This window comes from Nelumbo nucifera, chromosome 8 (genome assembly GCF_055504915.1).
Source record: "Nelumbo nucifera cultivar China Antique chromosome 8, China Antique-T2T, whole genome shotgun sequence".
Taxonomy (NCBI): Eukaryota; Viridiplantae; Streptophyta; class Magnoliopsida; order Proteales; family Nelumbonaceae; genus Nelumbo; species Nelumbo nucifera.
Window position 1 is genome coordinate 8,846,354 of NC_142656.1, and position 17,707 is coordinate 8,864,060.

Consider the following 17,707-nt stretch of genomic DNA (forward strand, 5'->3'; position numbering starts at 1 on the left):
TCCCGATAGAGCTGCCATCAAAGTTCAGTTTGACATGACACTGCAAAGGAGGGGACCAAACTGCTTGTATGGTAGGTGATGAAGTAGAAGATCTTGCTAAAATATTCCAGCCTCTAATCAAATCATCTGTAGAGACATCCTTGAACAAGTTAAGAGTTTTCAGCCAATGTACTGCCTTGATGGTGATCCCTTCAATAACTTCAGGAGCTGATTTTTCTTTTCCTTGGAAAATCCTATTGTTTCTCTCTTTCCATACTGCCCACAAGATAGCTGCCCTCGTTCTCCACATCACCCTTCCTTTCTTCTTTGGTTGTTGGAAAAAGCTAGGGTCAAATAAATCCGCTACACTTTTGGGAGGATTCCATCTACAATCAAAGAGAGAGGAGAACCAATCCCAAATTAGAGCACTAGAAGGACAAGAAATTAATAGGTGATTCACCGTCTCACCATTCCTCAAACAAAGGCTACAGATATGAGGTGACAAGCACCAATTTGGTCTCTTTCTTTGAAGCACCTCCAAGGTATTGATTTTTTGGAGAATCACTTCCCAACAAAAAGCCCTTACTTTTGGGGGGACCGGAGCTCCAAGCTTCTTTAACAGGAAAAGAGGAAACTGGGTTAGAAGGAAGGACCAAAGCATTGAAAAACGAAGAACAAGAAAAACTACCTGTAGAAGTTTCTGCCCAAAATCTACTGTCCGGAGAGGAGTGGTCTAGAAAAACTGAACTTAGAAGAGAAAAAATATCAATTGCTGACTCCACTTCTGAGTCCCTCAAACCTCTCCTTAGTTCCAGATCCCAAGAATCCCCAAAAGTACAAAAAGAAGAGATAAATTCAGATTTTTTCAAAGAAAGGGAATAAAGGTTCGGGAATCTATCCTTAAGAGGAGATTCCTCAATCCACAAGTCCTCCCAAAAAAGAATTTTATTATCCACACAAGCATCATACCTGATGAAAGGATAGAAGAATGGCAAGATGCCAACAATATCTTTCCACGGGGAAAAACGCGAAGTCCTTGGGTCGAGTCCAGTGTCCCATCCATTTGCTGCCATTCCATGAATACTTCTTATCACCTTATGCCATAGACTCTCTTGCTCCTTAGGAAACCTCCATAACCATTTGCCTAACAAAGCTGCATTTCTTATTCTAATATTTCCAATCCCTAAACCCCCTTTGTCTTTCTTTCTAGACACCACTTCCCATTTTACCCTATGATCATTTTTGGTATCTCCAGGCTCCTACAGAAGATCTCTCATTATTTTTTCAATCTGGTTTGCAATCTTAATAGGCAATTTGAAGGTAGACAAAAAGTACACTGGCAAATTTTCTAGTGTTGACTTAATTAGAGTGATTCTACCCCCCAAAGAGATGTAGTTCTTTTTCCAACCTGCTAGTCTTTTTGAGAATCTTTCCAAGACTGGGTACCAAATGCTAACAGACCTCGGATTTCCTCCCAAAGGTAAGCCTAAATACTTAAGGGGCCATTCACTTACCTCACAACCTAGAGATCTAGCCAACGATGCCACCTGAACTTCTTGCCTATTAATTCTAGCTACACAACTTTTATTCCAATTTACTCTCAAGTTGGAGACCTTTTCAAAATTCTCTACCAAGACCTTTAAATTTTCCAACTCCTCCGGATCTCCTTCACAAAAGAGAATCAAGTCATCGGCAAATTGAAGGTGGGTTACAACTATTTCCTCCCTCCCTACTCTCCACCCTCTAATCAAATTTCTAGCATTGGCTCTAGTAATCTGGACACTCAACACATCAACTATCAGGGTGAAAAGGAAAGGAGAAAGAGGGTCCCCTTGTCCTCTCTTTGCCTGGAAGAAATCCTTGGCTACCCCATTTACTAGAATGGAGTAGTGACATGAAGAGATATAGCCCTTAACCCATGTTGAAGATTAATTAGTTTTATGATGTTTTTCTGAGTAGATGTTTTATGTTAGTTGTTAGATAGGAGGTGGGGACCACAATAGTTATGTGAGTCCAAATTTTATTATGTTTTTGAGTGTTATATATGCTGTTTTATGTTTTGCCGCCCTATAAAGGCATAGTTGTCCTTGTACTGTTCTATTATTTTAGTATAAATAATAAGTGAAGGGGGCAACCAGATTATTGCTCTCTTTTATTTTTAACTTCTCTTCCTCTCCTCTCTTCCTTCTCTCTTCAAGAAACTACTTTTCTTTTATATATATATATATATATTTTTTTTTTTTTTAATTCAGCAGATTTTTACTTGGTATCAGAGCATCAGCTAGGGTTTCTTGAAGCATTCTCATGCAGCCCTAGATCAGCCGACTGCATGAAATAGTAAAGGGCTGATCGATCTGCTATAAATTGCCCAGTTCTTGGAGTTTTTGGTGGGATCTAGTCATCAAGAAGGTGATTTACCGTTCGACATGAAAGTCAGGAAGAACTGGAGTACGAGGAAGAGTCCTAGAAAAGTCGGACTCTTTGTTTTTGATTTGATCTTGGGCGCCCAGGTATTGTTAGTTTTCTTTTGATTTTCTGAAGAGGGCGGTTTGGTTTCTGGAATTTTCTGGGCCTCCCGGAGTGGTCGATTCACTTTTCTCTCTGTTGGGAGGCATGGGGAGGAGAGAGATTTCCCTCCAGCTAGGGTTTTCTTCTTCCGGAAGGGTTGGTTTCTATGTGTGTGATATTAAATTATTTTTTGAAGGTCTCCAATCTATTTTTTTTCTTACTGTTGAACTGTTTGAAGTAAGATGGAGAGTTGGAATACCGAGATGAAATCTACTGGTACTGTGGGACTGGGTGTTGGAGGTAGTAGTGATATTTTTGGATTTGGGATCATTACTAACGTAAAACTTGATGGTACAAATTATTTGGAGTGGGCACAATCAACTAAGATGGCTATTGGTGCCCGTGGAAAATTAGGGTATCTCATTGGGGAGGAGAAGAAACCTGATACAAACTCGTCCTGATGGGTGCATGAGAATTACATGGTAATGTCCTGGCTGTGTAATTCTATGTTACCTCAAATTGCAAAAAATTTCCTATGGGCTAATACTGCTAAGGAGATTTGGGATGGAGTGACTGAAACCTATTCTCATAAGCAAAATGAAGCCAGGGCCTATTAGTTAAGAAATCAGGTGGTAAGTATGAAACAAGGAGAAAAACCTCTTGCTGTCTATTTTTCCATGCTGAAAACCCTATGGCAGGAAATAGATCACTTAGAAACTGTGGTATGGGAAAGTGTAAATGATGCAACAACTTATCACAGACTGGTAGAGAGGAATAGGGTTTTTGAGTTCTTGGCAGGGCTGAACCCTGAATTTGACATTGCTAGGCAGCATATTCTTTCTAGGGAGGGTGTGACACTCTCTCAGGCCTATGCCATTGTCTCTAGAAAGGAGAGTAGGAGGAATGTAATGCTGAGACAGCCTGGGATTGACCAGTCGGCTATGGTTGGTACAATAAAACCTAAGCCGAATGGAGACAGGGGGAGTAGTGAGACTAAAAGGGAAGATAAGAAGGACTTGGTGTGTGATTATTACAAGAAGCCTAAGCATACCAGAGACACTTGTTGGAAGCTTCATCCAAATCTTATGCCTGCTCGGATAAGAAATAAGAAGGGAAATGCAAATGTAGCCACTATAGGAGACTCTTCAGCCCCTCTTTCCCAAACTGATTGGGAATCCATTGCAGTAGCAGCAGTGAGAACTGAATTGGAGAGGTTTGGACAGCTCATGAGTAAGAAAGATTCACCTAGCTCTAGCCTTCTAGATGGATAACAGAATGCAGGAGCCAACTACACCACTTTGTTTGCACATATAGGTAGTTCATATGCAACTGCAAATCTTGCATCCACTTCAGGTAAGGAGGGACCTCTTTGGATTATAGACTTAGGAGCATCTGGGCATATGACTAATGCCCCTACCATTTTCAGTTCCTATCAGTTGTGCTTTGGTAAAGACAGAGTCTCTATAGCAGATGGTTCATATATGCCCATTGCTGGGAAGGGGACAGTTAGAGTAACCGATGATATAACTCTGTCTTCTGTTTCACATGTCCCTAGACTTTATACCAACCTACTGTCTGTTAGTTTTTTGACAAAAAATTTGAATTGTTCTGTGACCTTTCTTCCTGGTAATTGTGTTTTGCAGGATCTGGAGTCAAAGAAGATGATTGGGAGTGGCCGTGAGGTGAATGGAGTCTACTTTCTGGATGAGATTCCGAGACATCAGGGCCATCATGTTAGCAGCAATAGTAGTAGTGGGTCAGAGTCAGTGAACCAGATTATGCTTTGGCACAATCGCTTGGGACATCTTTCTTTTTGTTCTTTGAAATGTGTTTTCCCAAAGTTGTTTGAGTCTGTTCAGTTATCTACTTTGGAGTGTGAGAGTTGTCAATTAGGAAAGCATTGTAGACAATCTTTTAAACCAAGTAATAAAAGAAGTACTTCTGCTTTTAATATTGTTCACACTAATGTATGGGGGCCATATCATATCCTTTCCATGGGAGGATTCCATTACTTTCTCTTGTTTGTGGATGATTATACACGATATTCTTGGATATATTTAATGAGATCACGTGATGAGGTTCCTAACTTGGTACGACAGTTCCAAGATGGTTCTCACACAATTTGGAGTGAGAACTAAGGCTTTTAGATCAGATAATGCCAAAGAGTACTTTGAAAAGGACCTGACCACGTATCTCTTAGAACATGGTGTAGTTCATCAGAGCAGTTGTGCATATACACCGCAACAGAATGGAGTTGCTGAGAGGAAAAACAGATACATTGTAGAGGTGGCAAGGAGTCTTATGATATGTGCTTCAATTCCTGTGCAGTTCTGGGGAGATGCAGTTCTTACAGCCATGCATTTGATTAACCGTGTTCCTTCATGGACTTTGGGGTTTAAGGTTCCATTTAGCCTTCTTTTTCCAGATGGAGAGATATTTCATATACCTGTGAGGGTTTTTGGTTGTGTTTCTTTTGTTCACATTCTTGGCCCTCATTGCAAGAATGAATCCTAAGGCCAAGAAATGTGTTTTTCTTGGGTATGCTCAGAACCAAAAGGGGTATTGCTGTTATGACCCAGTGTCGAGGAGCAGATTTGTCACTATGGATGTTACCTTCTTTGAATCCACATTCTTCTTCTTGAGTGGTTATCCTCAGGGGAGAGTTTTGGGGAGGAGAACTCACAATCTGTTCCTCTTCCTGTTTTTGTGGTGCGCTTCAAGGGTTTCAACTCTTTTGCAAAGGGTGGAAATCAATGAATCTCTTTGTGTATTAGTCAACCGACCCCTGTATTGCTTGCTACTATGTGTAGCCATGATGATAACAGCCTATAACCTTGGCTCTGATACCAAACTGATGTAGGACCAGCTTAGTTCTAGTCCTTGGAGAATGTTGAATGGTCTTCTTGATCAAAGTTTTATGGCTGTTGATGGTTGTAATGGTTTCTTGAAGGAATAAGAGAGAAAATAAGGAGAGGAAGAAGAGAGAAAATACCTGGAATCACCCACAGGGTGCCTAGAATCACTCTAGGGCATGGGAATCACTCACCATAGTGAGTTAGCGCTTTGACAATTATGGACTTAGACTAATATGGAACATATTAATCTATAACAGATGATTTCTTCTTCCTAATGGAAAGAGTTCAGCCATTGTTATCTATTTTCTCTAGTTTCTTTATTTCTATTACTAAATCTCCATTTGTCGATGTAGAAACGTTTTATACAAGGTGTTCTAGAACCATGTGTCTGGGTTATCACCCAAGAATAACATTACATGTTCATAATTGTCAGTGGCTTCAATAATGCAGCGTCAAGAAGGGTGGTCCAAATCCAGTATCAAACACTGTTTTGGCTGCTGTACTAGAGAAAGCTAAGGAGCTTGATGTGCCCAAGGAAATTCTGGAGCGCAACATTAAGAGAGCTTCTGAAAAGGGACAAGAAGCTTACATTGAGAAATTCTATGAAGTATGCATTAAATTCGTGTTGCAAATTATTGAATTCCATTTCTGGTGCTGTTTTGAAGTTACTACATTGTATCATGGGAATTTTGTTGTTGTTATTAAGCATTTTAATCCTTTTTTTTTATTTTGTAATTAACATACTGACTTGAAGATTGTATTGGATGCTTTGAAATCGGATCTTCAAAATACAGGTATATGGTTTTGGTGGAGTAGGTATAGTAGTTGAGGTTTTAACAGATAAAATAACCAGATCAGTGGCAGCTGTTAGAGAGGTAGCAAAGGACTATGGTGGAAAGATGGCAGACCCAGGATCAATTATGTTCAAGTTTAGACGTGCTCGGGTTGTAAATATAAAGGTCACAGATGCTGACAAAGACCAACTTCTTGCAATAGCCTTAGATGCTGGTGCTGAGGATGTTATTGAACCTCCAACATATGAAGATGACCCAGAAGAAGATAGAACAGAAAGGTAAAAGTATAGTTCCTTTTATAGAGATTATGACTTAGTTCTTTCTCTCTCTCTCTCTGGTCAGTACCTTAGTTCTTTTTCTTATCATATTTCTAAATGCTATATACATACGTACATATGTACATACATACATACATACATACATATATATATATATATATATATATATATATATATATTAAATTCTAGTTGTTGGCTAAATATGCTACTTATTTCATGTTTAATGTTTAAACATTTGCACTGCAACAAAGTAACTGTGTATCCTGTATATATCTGAAATTTTCTTTTCATGGACATACAATGGAGTATCCAACTTGCAATTGAGTTTATGAGGAGTTCTCTGAAATCCAGGTAGATTGCTTCATTGCCATCTGCAAGTCTTCCTGGACTTGATTGTGTGACTGTAGGTCATAGTCATCTCCTTCATGACATACCCTTCCTTACATAAGATATGTATTTTTTTATCAGCTTCATAGCATAATGATGTTGCTGCTATTTTGGGAGAAACTGGTAAAATGTTAGGCATGCATGGTAGGGCAGTAGGCATATGTATACCTAAAACTCTTCAAGTATTTGATGAATAAGATTTCTTAATAGAATAATTATAACTCGTATCTTCATTAAAAAAAAAAACTATTATAACTCAAATGGGCTTAACTAGAAACAAATGTAATTACCAAAGGACTTTGTACAGTGGCATTGACTGCATTGACAAGAAATAAAATATCCTTTTCTGTTTCTATTGAGGGATGCACAATGTCTATGGCCCCATTTGTTTGCTGGAAGAAGCACAGTGGTGGAAGGTTTTGGAGCAGGAAGGATGTCATTGTGTAAAGAAATGCTTAATGAGCCACAACTGGTGGGTATGAAAAGAATGTAAAACGTGAGTGGCACTATAAACATGAGCTGTGTTACTTGGATATGGAAAGGGCACAACTGGATATGAAATTTAACTAAAATTTAAAATATCTGACACAATATATATGACACCCTTGTATTAGGTATCCAGGTATGATAGAATATGAGATATCACAGCCTGGTCATTAATACCTTTATATACTTTGGTTAACTAGTTAATTCCAAGAGGTGGTAATAGCTGAATACAGTGGATTTTGTCTATGAGAGTTTTCCACTTTGGCTGCAAGAATATTGTCTACATGGCCTTTTAAAGAATAGAAGCCCTCTTACCATGGAAAAAATGCCTGTGAGGTCTAAAAATAGTGCACAGAAAGGAGGTAAAATTCCTAGGTTTAACTATGGGATTTTGGAAAGCTTGGTGGTATTTTCGGAGTATGTGATTAGCCATATGGATGGATTTTGGAAAGCTTTGTATAACCTGCCCTATTTAACAGAGAAAACGAATCTAAACCATAGGGTATCTCTTACACAGGTTTAGGGTGGTTTAACACTGCTTTACAGTCCAGGAATCTAGGTGATCTATCTTGGAGATGAAAGAGAGAACTCTTTTTTTTTTTTTTTTTCTTAACAAGTCTTATTTATGGGTGAAAAGGAGGCAAGAATCAATGAACATTGTGACAAAATTGGTTTCAGCTAGGAAGCAAAGATCTTCAAGAAATCAATAATCTTTTAAAGAATGCAAGAGAACTAAGATAGAGTAAGGACAAATAGAAGAGGATCATTAACTAATCAGGATCAGTCAAGACTCAAGAACAGTTTAAGATCCTAGAAAAAATGCAGGGAAATTAGATCTGAATTTGTAACTGGTGTACTCTTTGCAGATCACATGGTGAGGATTGTTACCACTTATTTTCATCTTGTAGGGTCACTGCAGAGCTTTGGGTTTGGCTTTTCTCCTTGTTTGGGTGCAGGTGGGAGATGCCAGCAGAAGTAAGCATGTTGTTTAACCCATTTGCTCTCTCTTGGCCCCATAAAAGACGAAGAAGAATGTGGAGGTGTGCAAGAGCTGCTTTGATATGGACAGTTTGGGAAGAAAGGAATGCTAGAATCTTCCAAGAGAAGGGGAGGAGAAGCCAGGCCCTAAAAGACTGCATTTTGAATAGGGCAATACAGTGGTTAAAGACTATGGAACTGTTTCACCAATTTTCCTTTAATGATTTATGGAGGAACTGGTTAGCAGTAGCAAGCTGTTCATCCTCAAGATTTTGATGGGAGTAGCCGGGGCAACCCAGGGCCCTCTGGGATGGGAGGTGTCTTGAGAAATGAGGCTTGAGACGTTATCCTTCTCTACTCTGGCCCTTTGAGCGTTGGGAATTCTGTTAGTGCAGAATTGCTAGCTGCTATGCAAGGGGTCTTCCTTGCAAAAGAATTGGGTGTGGAGCAGTGGCTGATTGAAGGGGACTCTAAGGTAGTGGTTGAGTGGTTAAATAATCGGGAGAGTGTTGTGTGGGGTTACAAGAATGAGCTAAAGAAATACAAATGGTTGATAAGGAATATAACTGTTACTGTACAGTGGGTGAGGAGATCAGCTAATGCCTTCACTGATAGCTTGGCAAAATAGGGCACAACTCGGGAAACACTATTTTGGGCTGAGCTGTAATTTTGTATTAGTACACATGTACATTTTGCTTTAGATTCTGTGTTTTAAGATTTTGTGTGCTTCATGTTTGGAGAAGCGGCATCTCACGCCTTCCCAAGGGACTGATTATGTAGTTTCTTTCTGATTTAATGGAAATATGATATTTTATCTATAAAAAAGGTTAGATAAAGAACATAAATTCTTAAATTTAACACTCTCCTACTTATATTACAATTTCAGAAAAATGAAAAAGATTGAGTTCTTTTCACCAACTGACACCCTATCAATAAAATGGCCACAACTCTTTCAAAACACATCTCATTTGCAAGGTCTTGGTTTGAATAGCTTATCCAATAATACCCAAATCAAGAAAACAGATAAGCTTTGAAACCTGAAAAATAGGCTGAAAGAAAAGTGACAAACCTGAAACTACAGCAAAAGTTGTCTTAAGTGAACCCTGTAACTAAATCTGACCAAGACAGTAAAAGAGGCTTTAATAGCTAAGGAAAACTAATCAATCATCACTTAGTAGAAATAAAGAACTTGCTTAAGCTATAGTAAATTGACCTAAAAGGTTAAACATAAACTATGAAACTGTCACTGAAAAACCAAAGAGAGAAGAAGAAATTGGATTTCTCTCACAGGTGTTAAAGATCTTCTGATCTCATTGCACCAACACCCCATTTCTAGGCATGGTCCCACCAGAGGCTGTGTGCCCCACTTCCATTTTACACCCGCTATTCTCCTGAAGTGTCTCATAAACTGGGAATGCAGCCATATTGTCAGATCTGATGACCTTGTTTTGGGCTTCCAAAGTGGATCATATAGATCAAGCCATGTAGTTCCTAAATCTAATTTTCAATTTGGATTGTATATAGAGTTTCCTGGTTGGACTTTATACCAAGAAACTGCATCTTTGATAACTCTTTTCTTGATTTTGTTTTCTTCCTTATGTACTTAGGTTTTCTGAAAGGTAATGATTTACGGGTTTTGTCTTCCATGATTAAATGTAATATTTATCATATTAATAAACTAGCGGAGGGGGCCCTGCATTGTAGGGGCTCGTTCATAAACTATTAGGCTCGAGCTCGATTCGAATTAGAGACTTGAGCTTGAGCTCGAGTCAAAAGCTTGGAAGTTCGAGCTCGACTATCTTTCATTGTAGGTCTCTCAAGTAGTCGAGGTGCTGAGCCGAGGTCTCCCCCAATTGCCGAGGTGCCAAACTGAGGTCTCCCTCAACTGCTAAAGTGTTGATCTGAGGTTTCCCTAGCAGGCGAGGTGTCAAGCTAAGGTCTCCCTTAGTTGACAAGGTGTTGAGCTTAGCTCGACACCTCACCTGCTAGGGAAACCTCCCCTTAGTTGACAAGGTGCCGAGCTGAGGTCTCCCTCAGTTGTTGAAGTGCTGAGCCGAGATCTCCCTCAGTGACCGAGGTGCCGAGCCGAGGTCTCCCTCAGTGGTTGAGGTGTCGTCTAGCTCGAGCTTGATTCGAATTAGAGACTTGAGCTTGAGCTCATAAGTTTGAGCTCGGCTCGACTCAACTCAAACTCGACTACCTCTGATTGTAGGTCCCCTAGCATCCGAGATGCCGAGCTGAGGTCTCCCTCTGTTGGAGAGAGAGAGAGAGAGTGGCATTCTTGTAATTTATAAGGAGAGAGATGGCATTCTTGTAATTTGCAAGAAAAAGAGAGAGAGAGAGTTGGTTGGAGAGAGTGACATTCTTGTAATTTGAAAGAAAAAAAGCAAGAGAGAGAGAGAGGTGGTAGGAGAGAGTGGCATTCTTGTAATTTGAAAGAAAAAAAAAGCAAAAGAGAGAGAGTTGGTAGTGTGACATTCTTGTAATTTCTATGAAAAAAAGGCAAAAAATACTTTAGATTCCATTTCCATCATCCTCAGGCCCTCTTACGTACACATTTCAGCTTAATAGATTTATTTACTAATGGAGGGGGCCCTGCGTTGCAGGGGCTCGATCATAAACTATCAGGCTCAAGCTCGATTCGAATTAGAGACTTGAGTTCGAGTTGGAGCTCGGCTCGAGTCAAAAGCTCGGAAGTTTGAGCTCGACTACCTTTGATTGTAGGTCTCTCAAGCAGCCGAGGACTCCCTCAATTGCCGAGGTGCCAAACCGAGGTCTCCCTCAGCTGCTGAAGTGTCGAGCTGAGGTTTCCCTAGCAGGTGAAGTGTCGAGCTAAGGTCTCCCTTAGTTGACAAGGTGCTGAGTTGAGGTCTCCCTCAGTTGTCGAGGTGCTGAGTTGAGATCTACCTCAATGACCGAGGTGCCGAGCCGAGGTCTCCCTCAGTGATCAAGGTGTTGTCTAGCTCAAGCTCGATTCAAATTAGAGACTTGAGCTTGAGCTTAGAAATTCGAGCTTGGCTCGGCTCGAACTCGGCTACCTTTGATTGCAGGTCCCCTAGCAGCCAAGATGCTGAGCCGCTCACTTAGTTGGAGAGAGAGTGGCATTTCTTGTAATTGATAAGGAGAGAGAGAGAGAAATGACATTCTTGTAATTTGTAAGAAAAAGAGAGAGAGAGAGTTGGTAGGAAAGAGAGTGGCATTCTTGTAATTTGAAAGAAAAAAAAGCAAAAGAGAGAGAGTGGCATTCTTGTAATTTCTATGAAAAAAAGGCAAAAAATACTGTTAGGTTCCATTTCCCTCATCCTCAAGCCTTCTTACGTACACATTTCAGCTTAATATATTTATATTGATTTTTTTATCAGAAAAAGGAGACTTTAATAAATTAGATTAGGAAGGGTACAACGAAATGTTGGAAGAGCTTTCAACAACCCATGTGTTTTACAATAGTATGTCAATTACAACTTAGCCCAAAATAATTGCTGCCTATAGGCTTCCTGCTAAGCTAAGGAGTCCACTATAGCACCATCCCATTAGCAATCCTCCCAACACATTTAAAGGTGACACCCATCTCCTTGCTAAGCAACTGATTTCCCTTAAGGTATGCCTGTACAGCCAAGCATCTGGGTCTGGGGCATCACAGATTGTCCAAGATACAACTAACATTGAGTCCCCTTCCACCTCCACCTTTTGTAGCCTGAGTTGCTTTGCTATCCTTGGTCCTTGCAGCAGTGCCAATAACTCAGCTCTCAAAGAATCCCTAACACCAATAGGGCCTGGATTACACAAGGAGCTTCCATGAAAATTTAGCTTAATCTTGTTATTTGCTGGAGGTTTTCATTCCATTACCATTTTGTTTTTTTTTTTTTGATAAATGAATGGTATTTTATTAGGCATGGGAGGAGTGTACAATCAGCCTAAAAGGAGGCATGAGATGTTACCTCCCCTTAGTGATGAACACTGATAAAAAGCACACTCTAACTGGAAATTAATTACAAGGTAGCCCAAAACAAATCACCCCTTGTTTAGCCAAAGAATCAGCCATAGCATTTGTCGTTCTGCTGACCCACTGAAAGCTAACTGCCATATTCCTTGTCAGTCAATTAACTTTCTTCAAAAGGTCCCTGTAACCCCAAAAGACTATTTCTGGATTCGACAGCCAGCCCACTACCACCTTGGAGTCCCCTTCAACTATCAAGTTCTCGATTCCCAATTGGTTAGCAACTTGTATACCTTGTACCGCTGCTAATATCTTAGCCCTTGTAGAGTCTCCAACTCCCGCTGGTCCTGAGAACAAGGATAGAATGTTGCTGTCCTTGTCTCTCAGGATCCGTCCTATACCTGAGGGCCCTGGATTACCTTGACTGCTTCCATCAAAATTTAGTTTGATCACTCTTTCTGGAGGAGGCTTCCATTCAGCTTGTAGTCTGTTCTTTGTGGCAGTTGTGGATGTCACTGCTGTCCAATTCCTCCTTTAATCATTGTAAGAGAAATTCACGAACAGGTCTGAAGTTTTCAACCAGAAAATTGTCCTTGTCAGTATACATTCTCTTGAAAAATTCTAGCATTTCTCTCCTCCCAAATTGCCCACAAACTAGCTGCTCTTATACACTTCGACATTAAGTTCCCTATCTTTGTCAGTTGCCCAAAGGAAAATGGTTCAAATAGCAGATTTACTTCGGAGGGCAAGTTCCACCTGCACCCAAATAGCGTTAAAACCCAATTCCAAATACTAGCAGCAAAAAAATGTTACTTTATACTGTAAATACATTATAAATGTCCTGAGCCTGCTAGGTAAATGGACAGTGGTGAGAGCTATCAGTTAATAGTGGCTTCCAAGCTACTTTAACTCAACAAATGAATCAGAGCATCAAATGAGCCATCACTGAAACCATGCCTTCTTAAATTTAACCATTGTTATCCCCACTAGGGGGGGGGGGTGCCGATATTACTGATTTTGTTTGTCAAAAGATCCAAAGATGGAGATGGAGATGGAAAGATCCGAAGATGGAGAAAGAATCAGTAACAAAGGAAGGTGAAAGTGGTGCTCTGGGTAGTACTTAGGGGGGTTGAAGATGGAGAAAAGATCCGAAGAAGGTTTCCAGATGGTGAATAGTTGGAAATCGATTTTAAACATTGCAGCAAAGAAACTATTACTGGAGAGTGGAAGACCCAAAGGCAAGAATATGCTAAAAATTAGGGAAGACAGGAAGGCGATGATATTATTATTCGAAGAGGCAGTTTTATGGTTGAAGGGTTTTATTGATGGTGTACTACAATCGGTTAGAACAGCTGGTTGGAGGAATGTGTTAGAAATGGAAAGAAAGAGGTTTGAAGTGGAGCTGAGGCGCAATGGAAAAGGATGGTTTATTACGATCTCAGAATACTTTGGTGCCAGGAAACAGATGGTCTGCTTACCAGAAGGGAAAAAGACACAAGGTTGGAAGGCTTTCATAAGGGAGCTGCAGCATTTTCTCGTCTTTGTAGGCAGGCATGTGAAGCAGGGGAGAGAACAAAGTTCCGCAACTCTGAAATATTTGGAGCAGCACTTGAAGCAGAAACCTTACAATGTCGGAGAGGTTATATCGAGTTCCAATACTGGTTTGAAGTTGTGGCTTGAAGGTGAACAAGGTGATTGGGAACGTAGCTTGGTGATATCAGTTAACAAGGAGATAAAAGACTGGAGGAAGGTTTTAGATTCAGTTGTGATTAATCTGAACTTGGAGGCTGAGATTGCGTTGAAACCTTTTTTTAGCAAGGAAGGCAATTTTAAGAATCAATGATGAGGTAAACAGGGGTTTTATTGCTTTCGAATGTGAAGAAGGCATGGTCCAAGTTCGAAAGTGGAAGCCATTATGTAATGAGATGGAACAGCCTGGCGGAAACTTCCTGTTCAAACTGGTGGGTCTTCTGTTTCATCTCTAGAACGAAGTAAATGTGGGAAATATCGTGAGGCTCTTGGGAGGGGAAATGGAGGATTGTCAGCTGCAAAACTTTCGAGCTGTTGAGGTGAGGATGGTTGGGGTGAAACCTGATTCAATTCCAAGAACAATAGAGGTGCTTGCGGATGGAAGCTGGTATAAAATATGGCTGGTTTCGGAGCTCGAGGCAGAGCTTTGGGGATGAAGCTCCAAGGTTGAAGATGATGCTGACGTGGAAGGCTGGGTTACTAGGGGCTTACAGGTGGAGACAGAGTTCGAAACTAGTGGTCAACTTAAAGTGGAAACTGAAAAGTTGATGGGGGAAGCCCAAAAGTCACGCAAGTTAATTAAGGAAAAAATTTAAATTATTTTTGAATTAGGTGTAACCTCAAAAGGCCACCCTTCCTTTGCTGATGTGGTTAAAGAAAGATCTGGGTTGCGAGTTGGAGCATCTGAACCAGTAGGAGCCCCGACCGGTTCAACCTTTGGGTGGAAACCTAATCCACGTGCTTGTCTAAGTGCGCACATGACTCGGGGTTTGCAACGGGAGACAATAGACGATAGTAATCGTCTATTTTCTTCCTCCTCGAAGAAGGCTAGCAGAGAAGGTGCTACTTCCTCCAGAAGGTCTATACGGAACTCGAGCTCCTTACAGTGGGTTTCTCGCACAGCGTCGAATGATCCTAGGGTAGGGAGATCTTCACTAGATCGACCAAATCCTAGGTACGCCAGAGATTGCAACGTGGAGAAGGAGGATTTTGATGAAGGCTGGGTAGACTGTACTGAAGATGCAGACACGAAGGAAGATCTAGAAAGTCAGTCGAGTATAGGCAATGCTGAGTTCGGTAAGGTTGCAGAAGAAGAGATCGCCGCAACTCTTAACTTGGAATCTCTGTTAAGTGCAAGCTGGGGAACCTCTTTCTCGTGCCAGTAAAGAGCTAAACACTCAAAACATAGTGGAAAATCTTCCTAATGCTGTTAGTGATAAGCCTGTCTCATTCTTAGAAGCCGCTTATCCCAATCTTTTGGCCGCTCAGGAATTGGGTAATGAAGTATCCGAGATTTTCCATAAGCAAAACAGAGGTACAAAAGATAGGAACAAACAGGAGGGTGAGAGAAGTAATCTCTGTTTAACAGAGGAGACGGAGAGGCCCTCTTACCAGAACCGAACCAAGGAGTTAGAAGAACCTCATTTTCAACCTTAGGGTCTAACAGGCTCTGCTTCTAATTCCGGCAATCCCATTCTTCCCCAATCCAACCTAGGTAATTGTGTCTTTTCGGTTTGTAATACTAATGTTTACTCTTTATCCTATGTGCCAAATACAGATCCAGGTCCAGAGGCTGCTACCCGTGAAGGTGGGGAAGGGGCAAGAGATAGCAGTGGAGATAGGGAGGGGCAGGAGGGTGAGATAGGAAATGAGGAAGAAGCAAGAGGAAATAAAAGAATTATGGAAATTCTTGAGTGCCTCTTAAAGTAGTTGAGAGCAATAAATAGAAGGAAGGGCCAGAGGGAATTAGAATAGAAGAAATTAAGGAGAATGGGGATAAAGGTAAGGAAACAGAACAAGGAGGGAGGAATAAAAAGTCAAAAGAGAGAGTTGACTAGTGAGGATTCAGTGGCAGCTTTTGTGCAGAAGTTGGGATGTAAAGTGAAAGATCCAAATGATTTAAAAATGTTTCTACAAAAAAAGGGAGAAGAAACTAAGTCTAAAAGGAAAAAATTAAGTGAAGTGGAAAGACTGATGAAGGATGTGGAAGGAGCTAGTAGTCTTGGTTTTAAAAGGGACAGGAGGAAAGGGAATAAGTGAGGGTAAGAGGAACAAGGGGTCAAGAATACAATGGAATGAAGATCTTAAGTTGGAATGTCAAAGGGCTAGGAAATGCTAGGAAGAGGGTAGTAATAAAAGAGGCCATTAAGAAAATAGACCCGGATGTAGTTCTCTTGTAGGAGACTAAAAGAGCAGATTTTGACATTAAGTGGGTAAGAAGTGTTTGGTGAGGTAGGGGGATCAATTGGGCATTTCTGCCCTCATGGGGGTCTATAGGGGGTGTAGTGACAATGTGGAAAAAAGTACTGGAGGGTAAGGAGGAGCTAATAGGCCAATTTTCAGTTTCCCTGAAGTTTAGACAGGTGGAGGATGGGTGTTAACCAATGTCTATGGACCGAATGACTATAGAGAGAGGAGGCAACTTTGGGAAGAACTGGCTGATATAAGGGGTTTGTGGGAAGGACCTTGGTGTTTAGGAGGTGACTTCAATGTAATCAGATTCTTGGAAGAAACAAATAGTACTAGGCAGAGGTCAACCATGAGCATGAGAAAATTTAATCAATTTGTGGATGCCTATGGACTTGAGGAAATCCCATTGTCACATAGCTGTTTTACCTGGTCCAATCTCCAAGTGAACCCAATATGTTCCAAGCTGGACATGTTCTTATTTTCAAATGACTGGGAAGAACATTGGGGAAGTTTGAATTCTAGAACACTCCCAAGGGTGACATCAGATCACTGGCCTATAGTAATTTGTAAGGAGGAGGTGAGAAATGCAGACCCCACCCCTTTTAGATTTGAAAACATGTGGCTTGGACACCCAGGTTTTATTAAGAAGGTCAAAGATTGGTGGCTTGAGAGTAACCCAACAGTGAAATGGAGTGGAATGAGGTTTCATAAAAAACTCCAACATCTGAAGGGTAGAATCAAGGAGTGGATTCTATTAGAGTTTGGGAGACTAGAGGAGAGGAAACAAATGGTGACTGCTCAAATTGAGCCATTGGATAGTAAGGAAGGGAGGGGATGTTTTACAGAAGAGGATAAAGAGCAAAGATGGAGTTTGCGTAAACAATTAGAGGGTTGTCTTCTACAGGAGGAAATAAGTTGGAGACAAAAGTCAAGGTGTAAGTGGTTGAAAGAGGGAGATAGGAATACCAAGTTTTTTCATGCAATGGAAAATGAGAGGAGGAGAAAGAATTATATCTCAAGTTTGGAGATTGAAGGGACAACAATTGCCAATCTAAATGAATTTGCAAGGGCTTTTGCAAATCACTTTAGGTCTATCTTTAGAAGGCCCCTAAACAATAGGGTTTGGATTGAAGGATTGGAACGACCTACATTGAAGTTGGAGGAAAAGGAATGGCTGGAAAGGAAATTTGATTTGGAAGAAATAAAGGAAGCAGTGTTTTCTATGGGCAGATCAAAGGCACTAGGCCCTGATGGTTTTACGATGGCTTTTTATCAGGATTCTTTGGAGGTTTTAAAAGAGGACCTAAGGATAGTGTTTGATGAATTTCATTATCGAGGAGTGATAAACTCGGGGCTAAATTCCACATTCATTGCCTTGGTTCTCAAGAAAAGGAATGCAAATCACCCAAGGGACTATAGGCCGATCAGCTTGGTAAACAACCTTTACAAGATCATCACTAAGCTGCTGTCCATTAGAATTAGAAAAGTGCTCCCAATAATCATAGCGGACAACATGGAGCTTTTGTGAAAGGGAGGCAGATAACAGATCAAATACTTATTGCAAAT

At 40.7% G+C, this 17,707-nt stretch overlaps 1 protein-coding gene across 2 annotated transcripts in view; it reads left to right on the forward strand.

The window, feature by feature from the left end:
• The window catches only part of LOC104592093 (YebC-like protein), a 37,433-nt gene that overhangs the window by 12,403 nt on the left and 7,323 nt on the right, over positions 1 to 17,707 (forward strand). For both annotated transcript variants that reach the window (XR_016079631.1, XM_010251275.2), the window contains exons 4-5: positions 5,793 to 5,949; positions 6,137 to 6,414. Coding sequence is in view for 1 of the 2 variants with exons in the window: in XM_010251275.2 (XP_010249577.1) it covers positions 5,793 to 5,949; positions 6,137 to 6,414 (435 nt within the window). In the remaining variant the exon portion in view is untranslated. The remainder of the gene's footprint in view (positions 1 to 5,792; positions 5,950 to 6,136; positions 6,415 to 17,707) is intronic.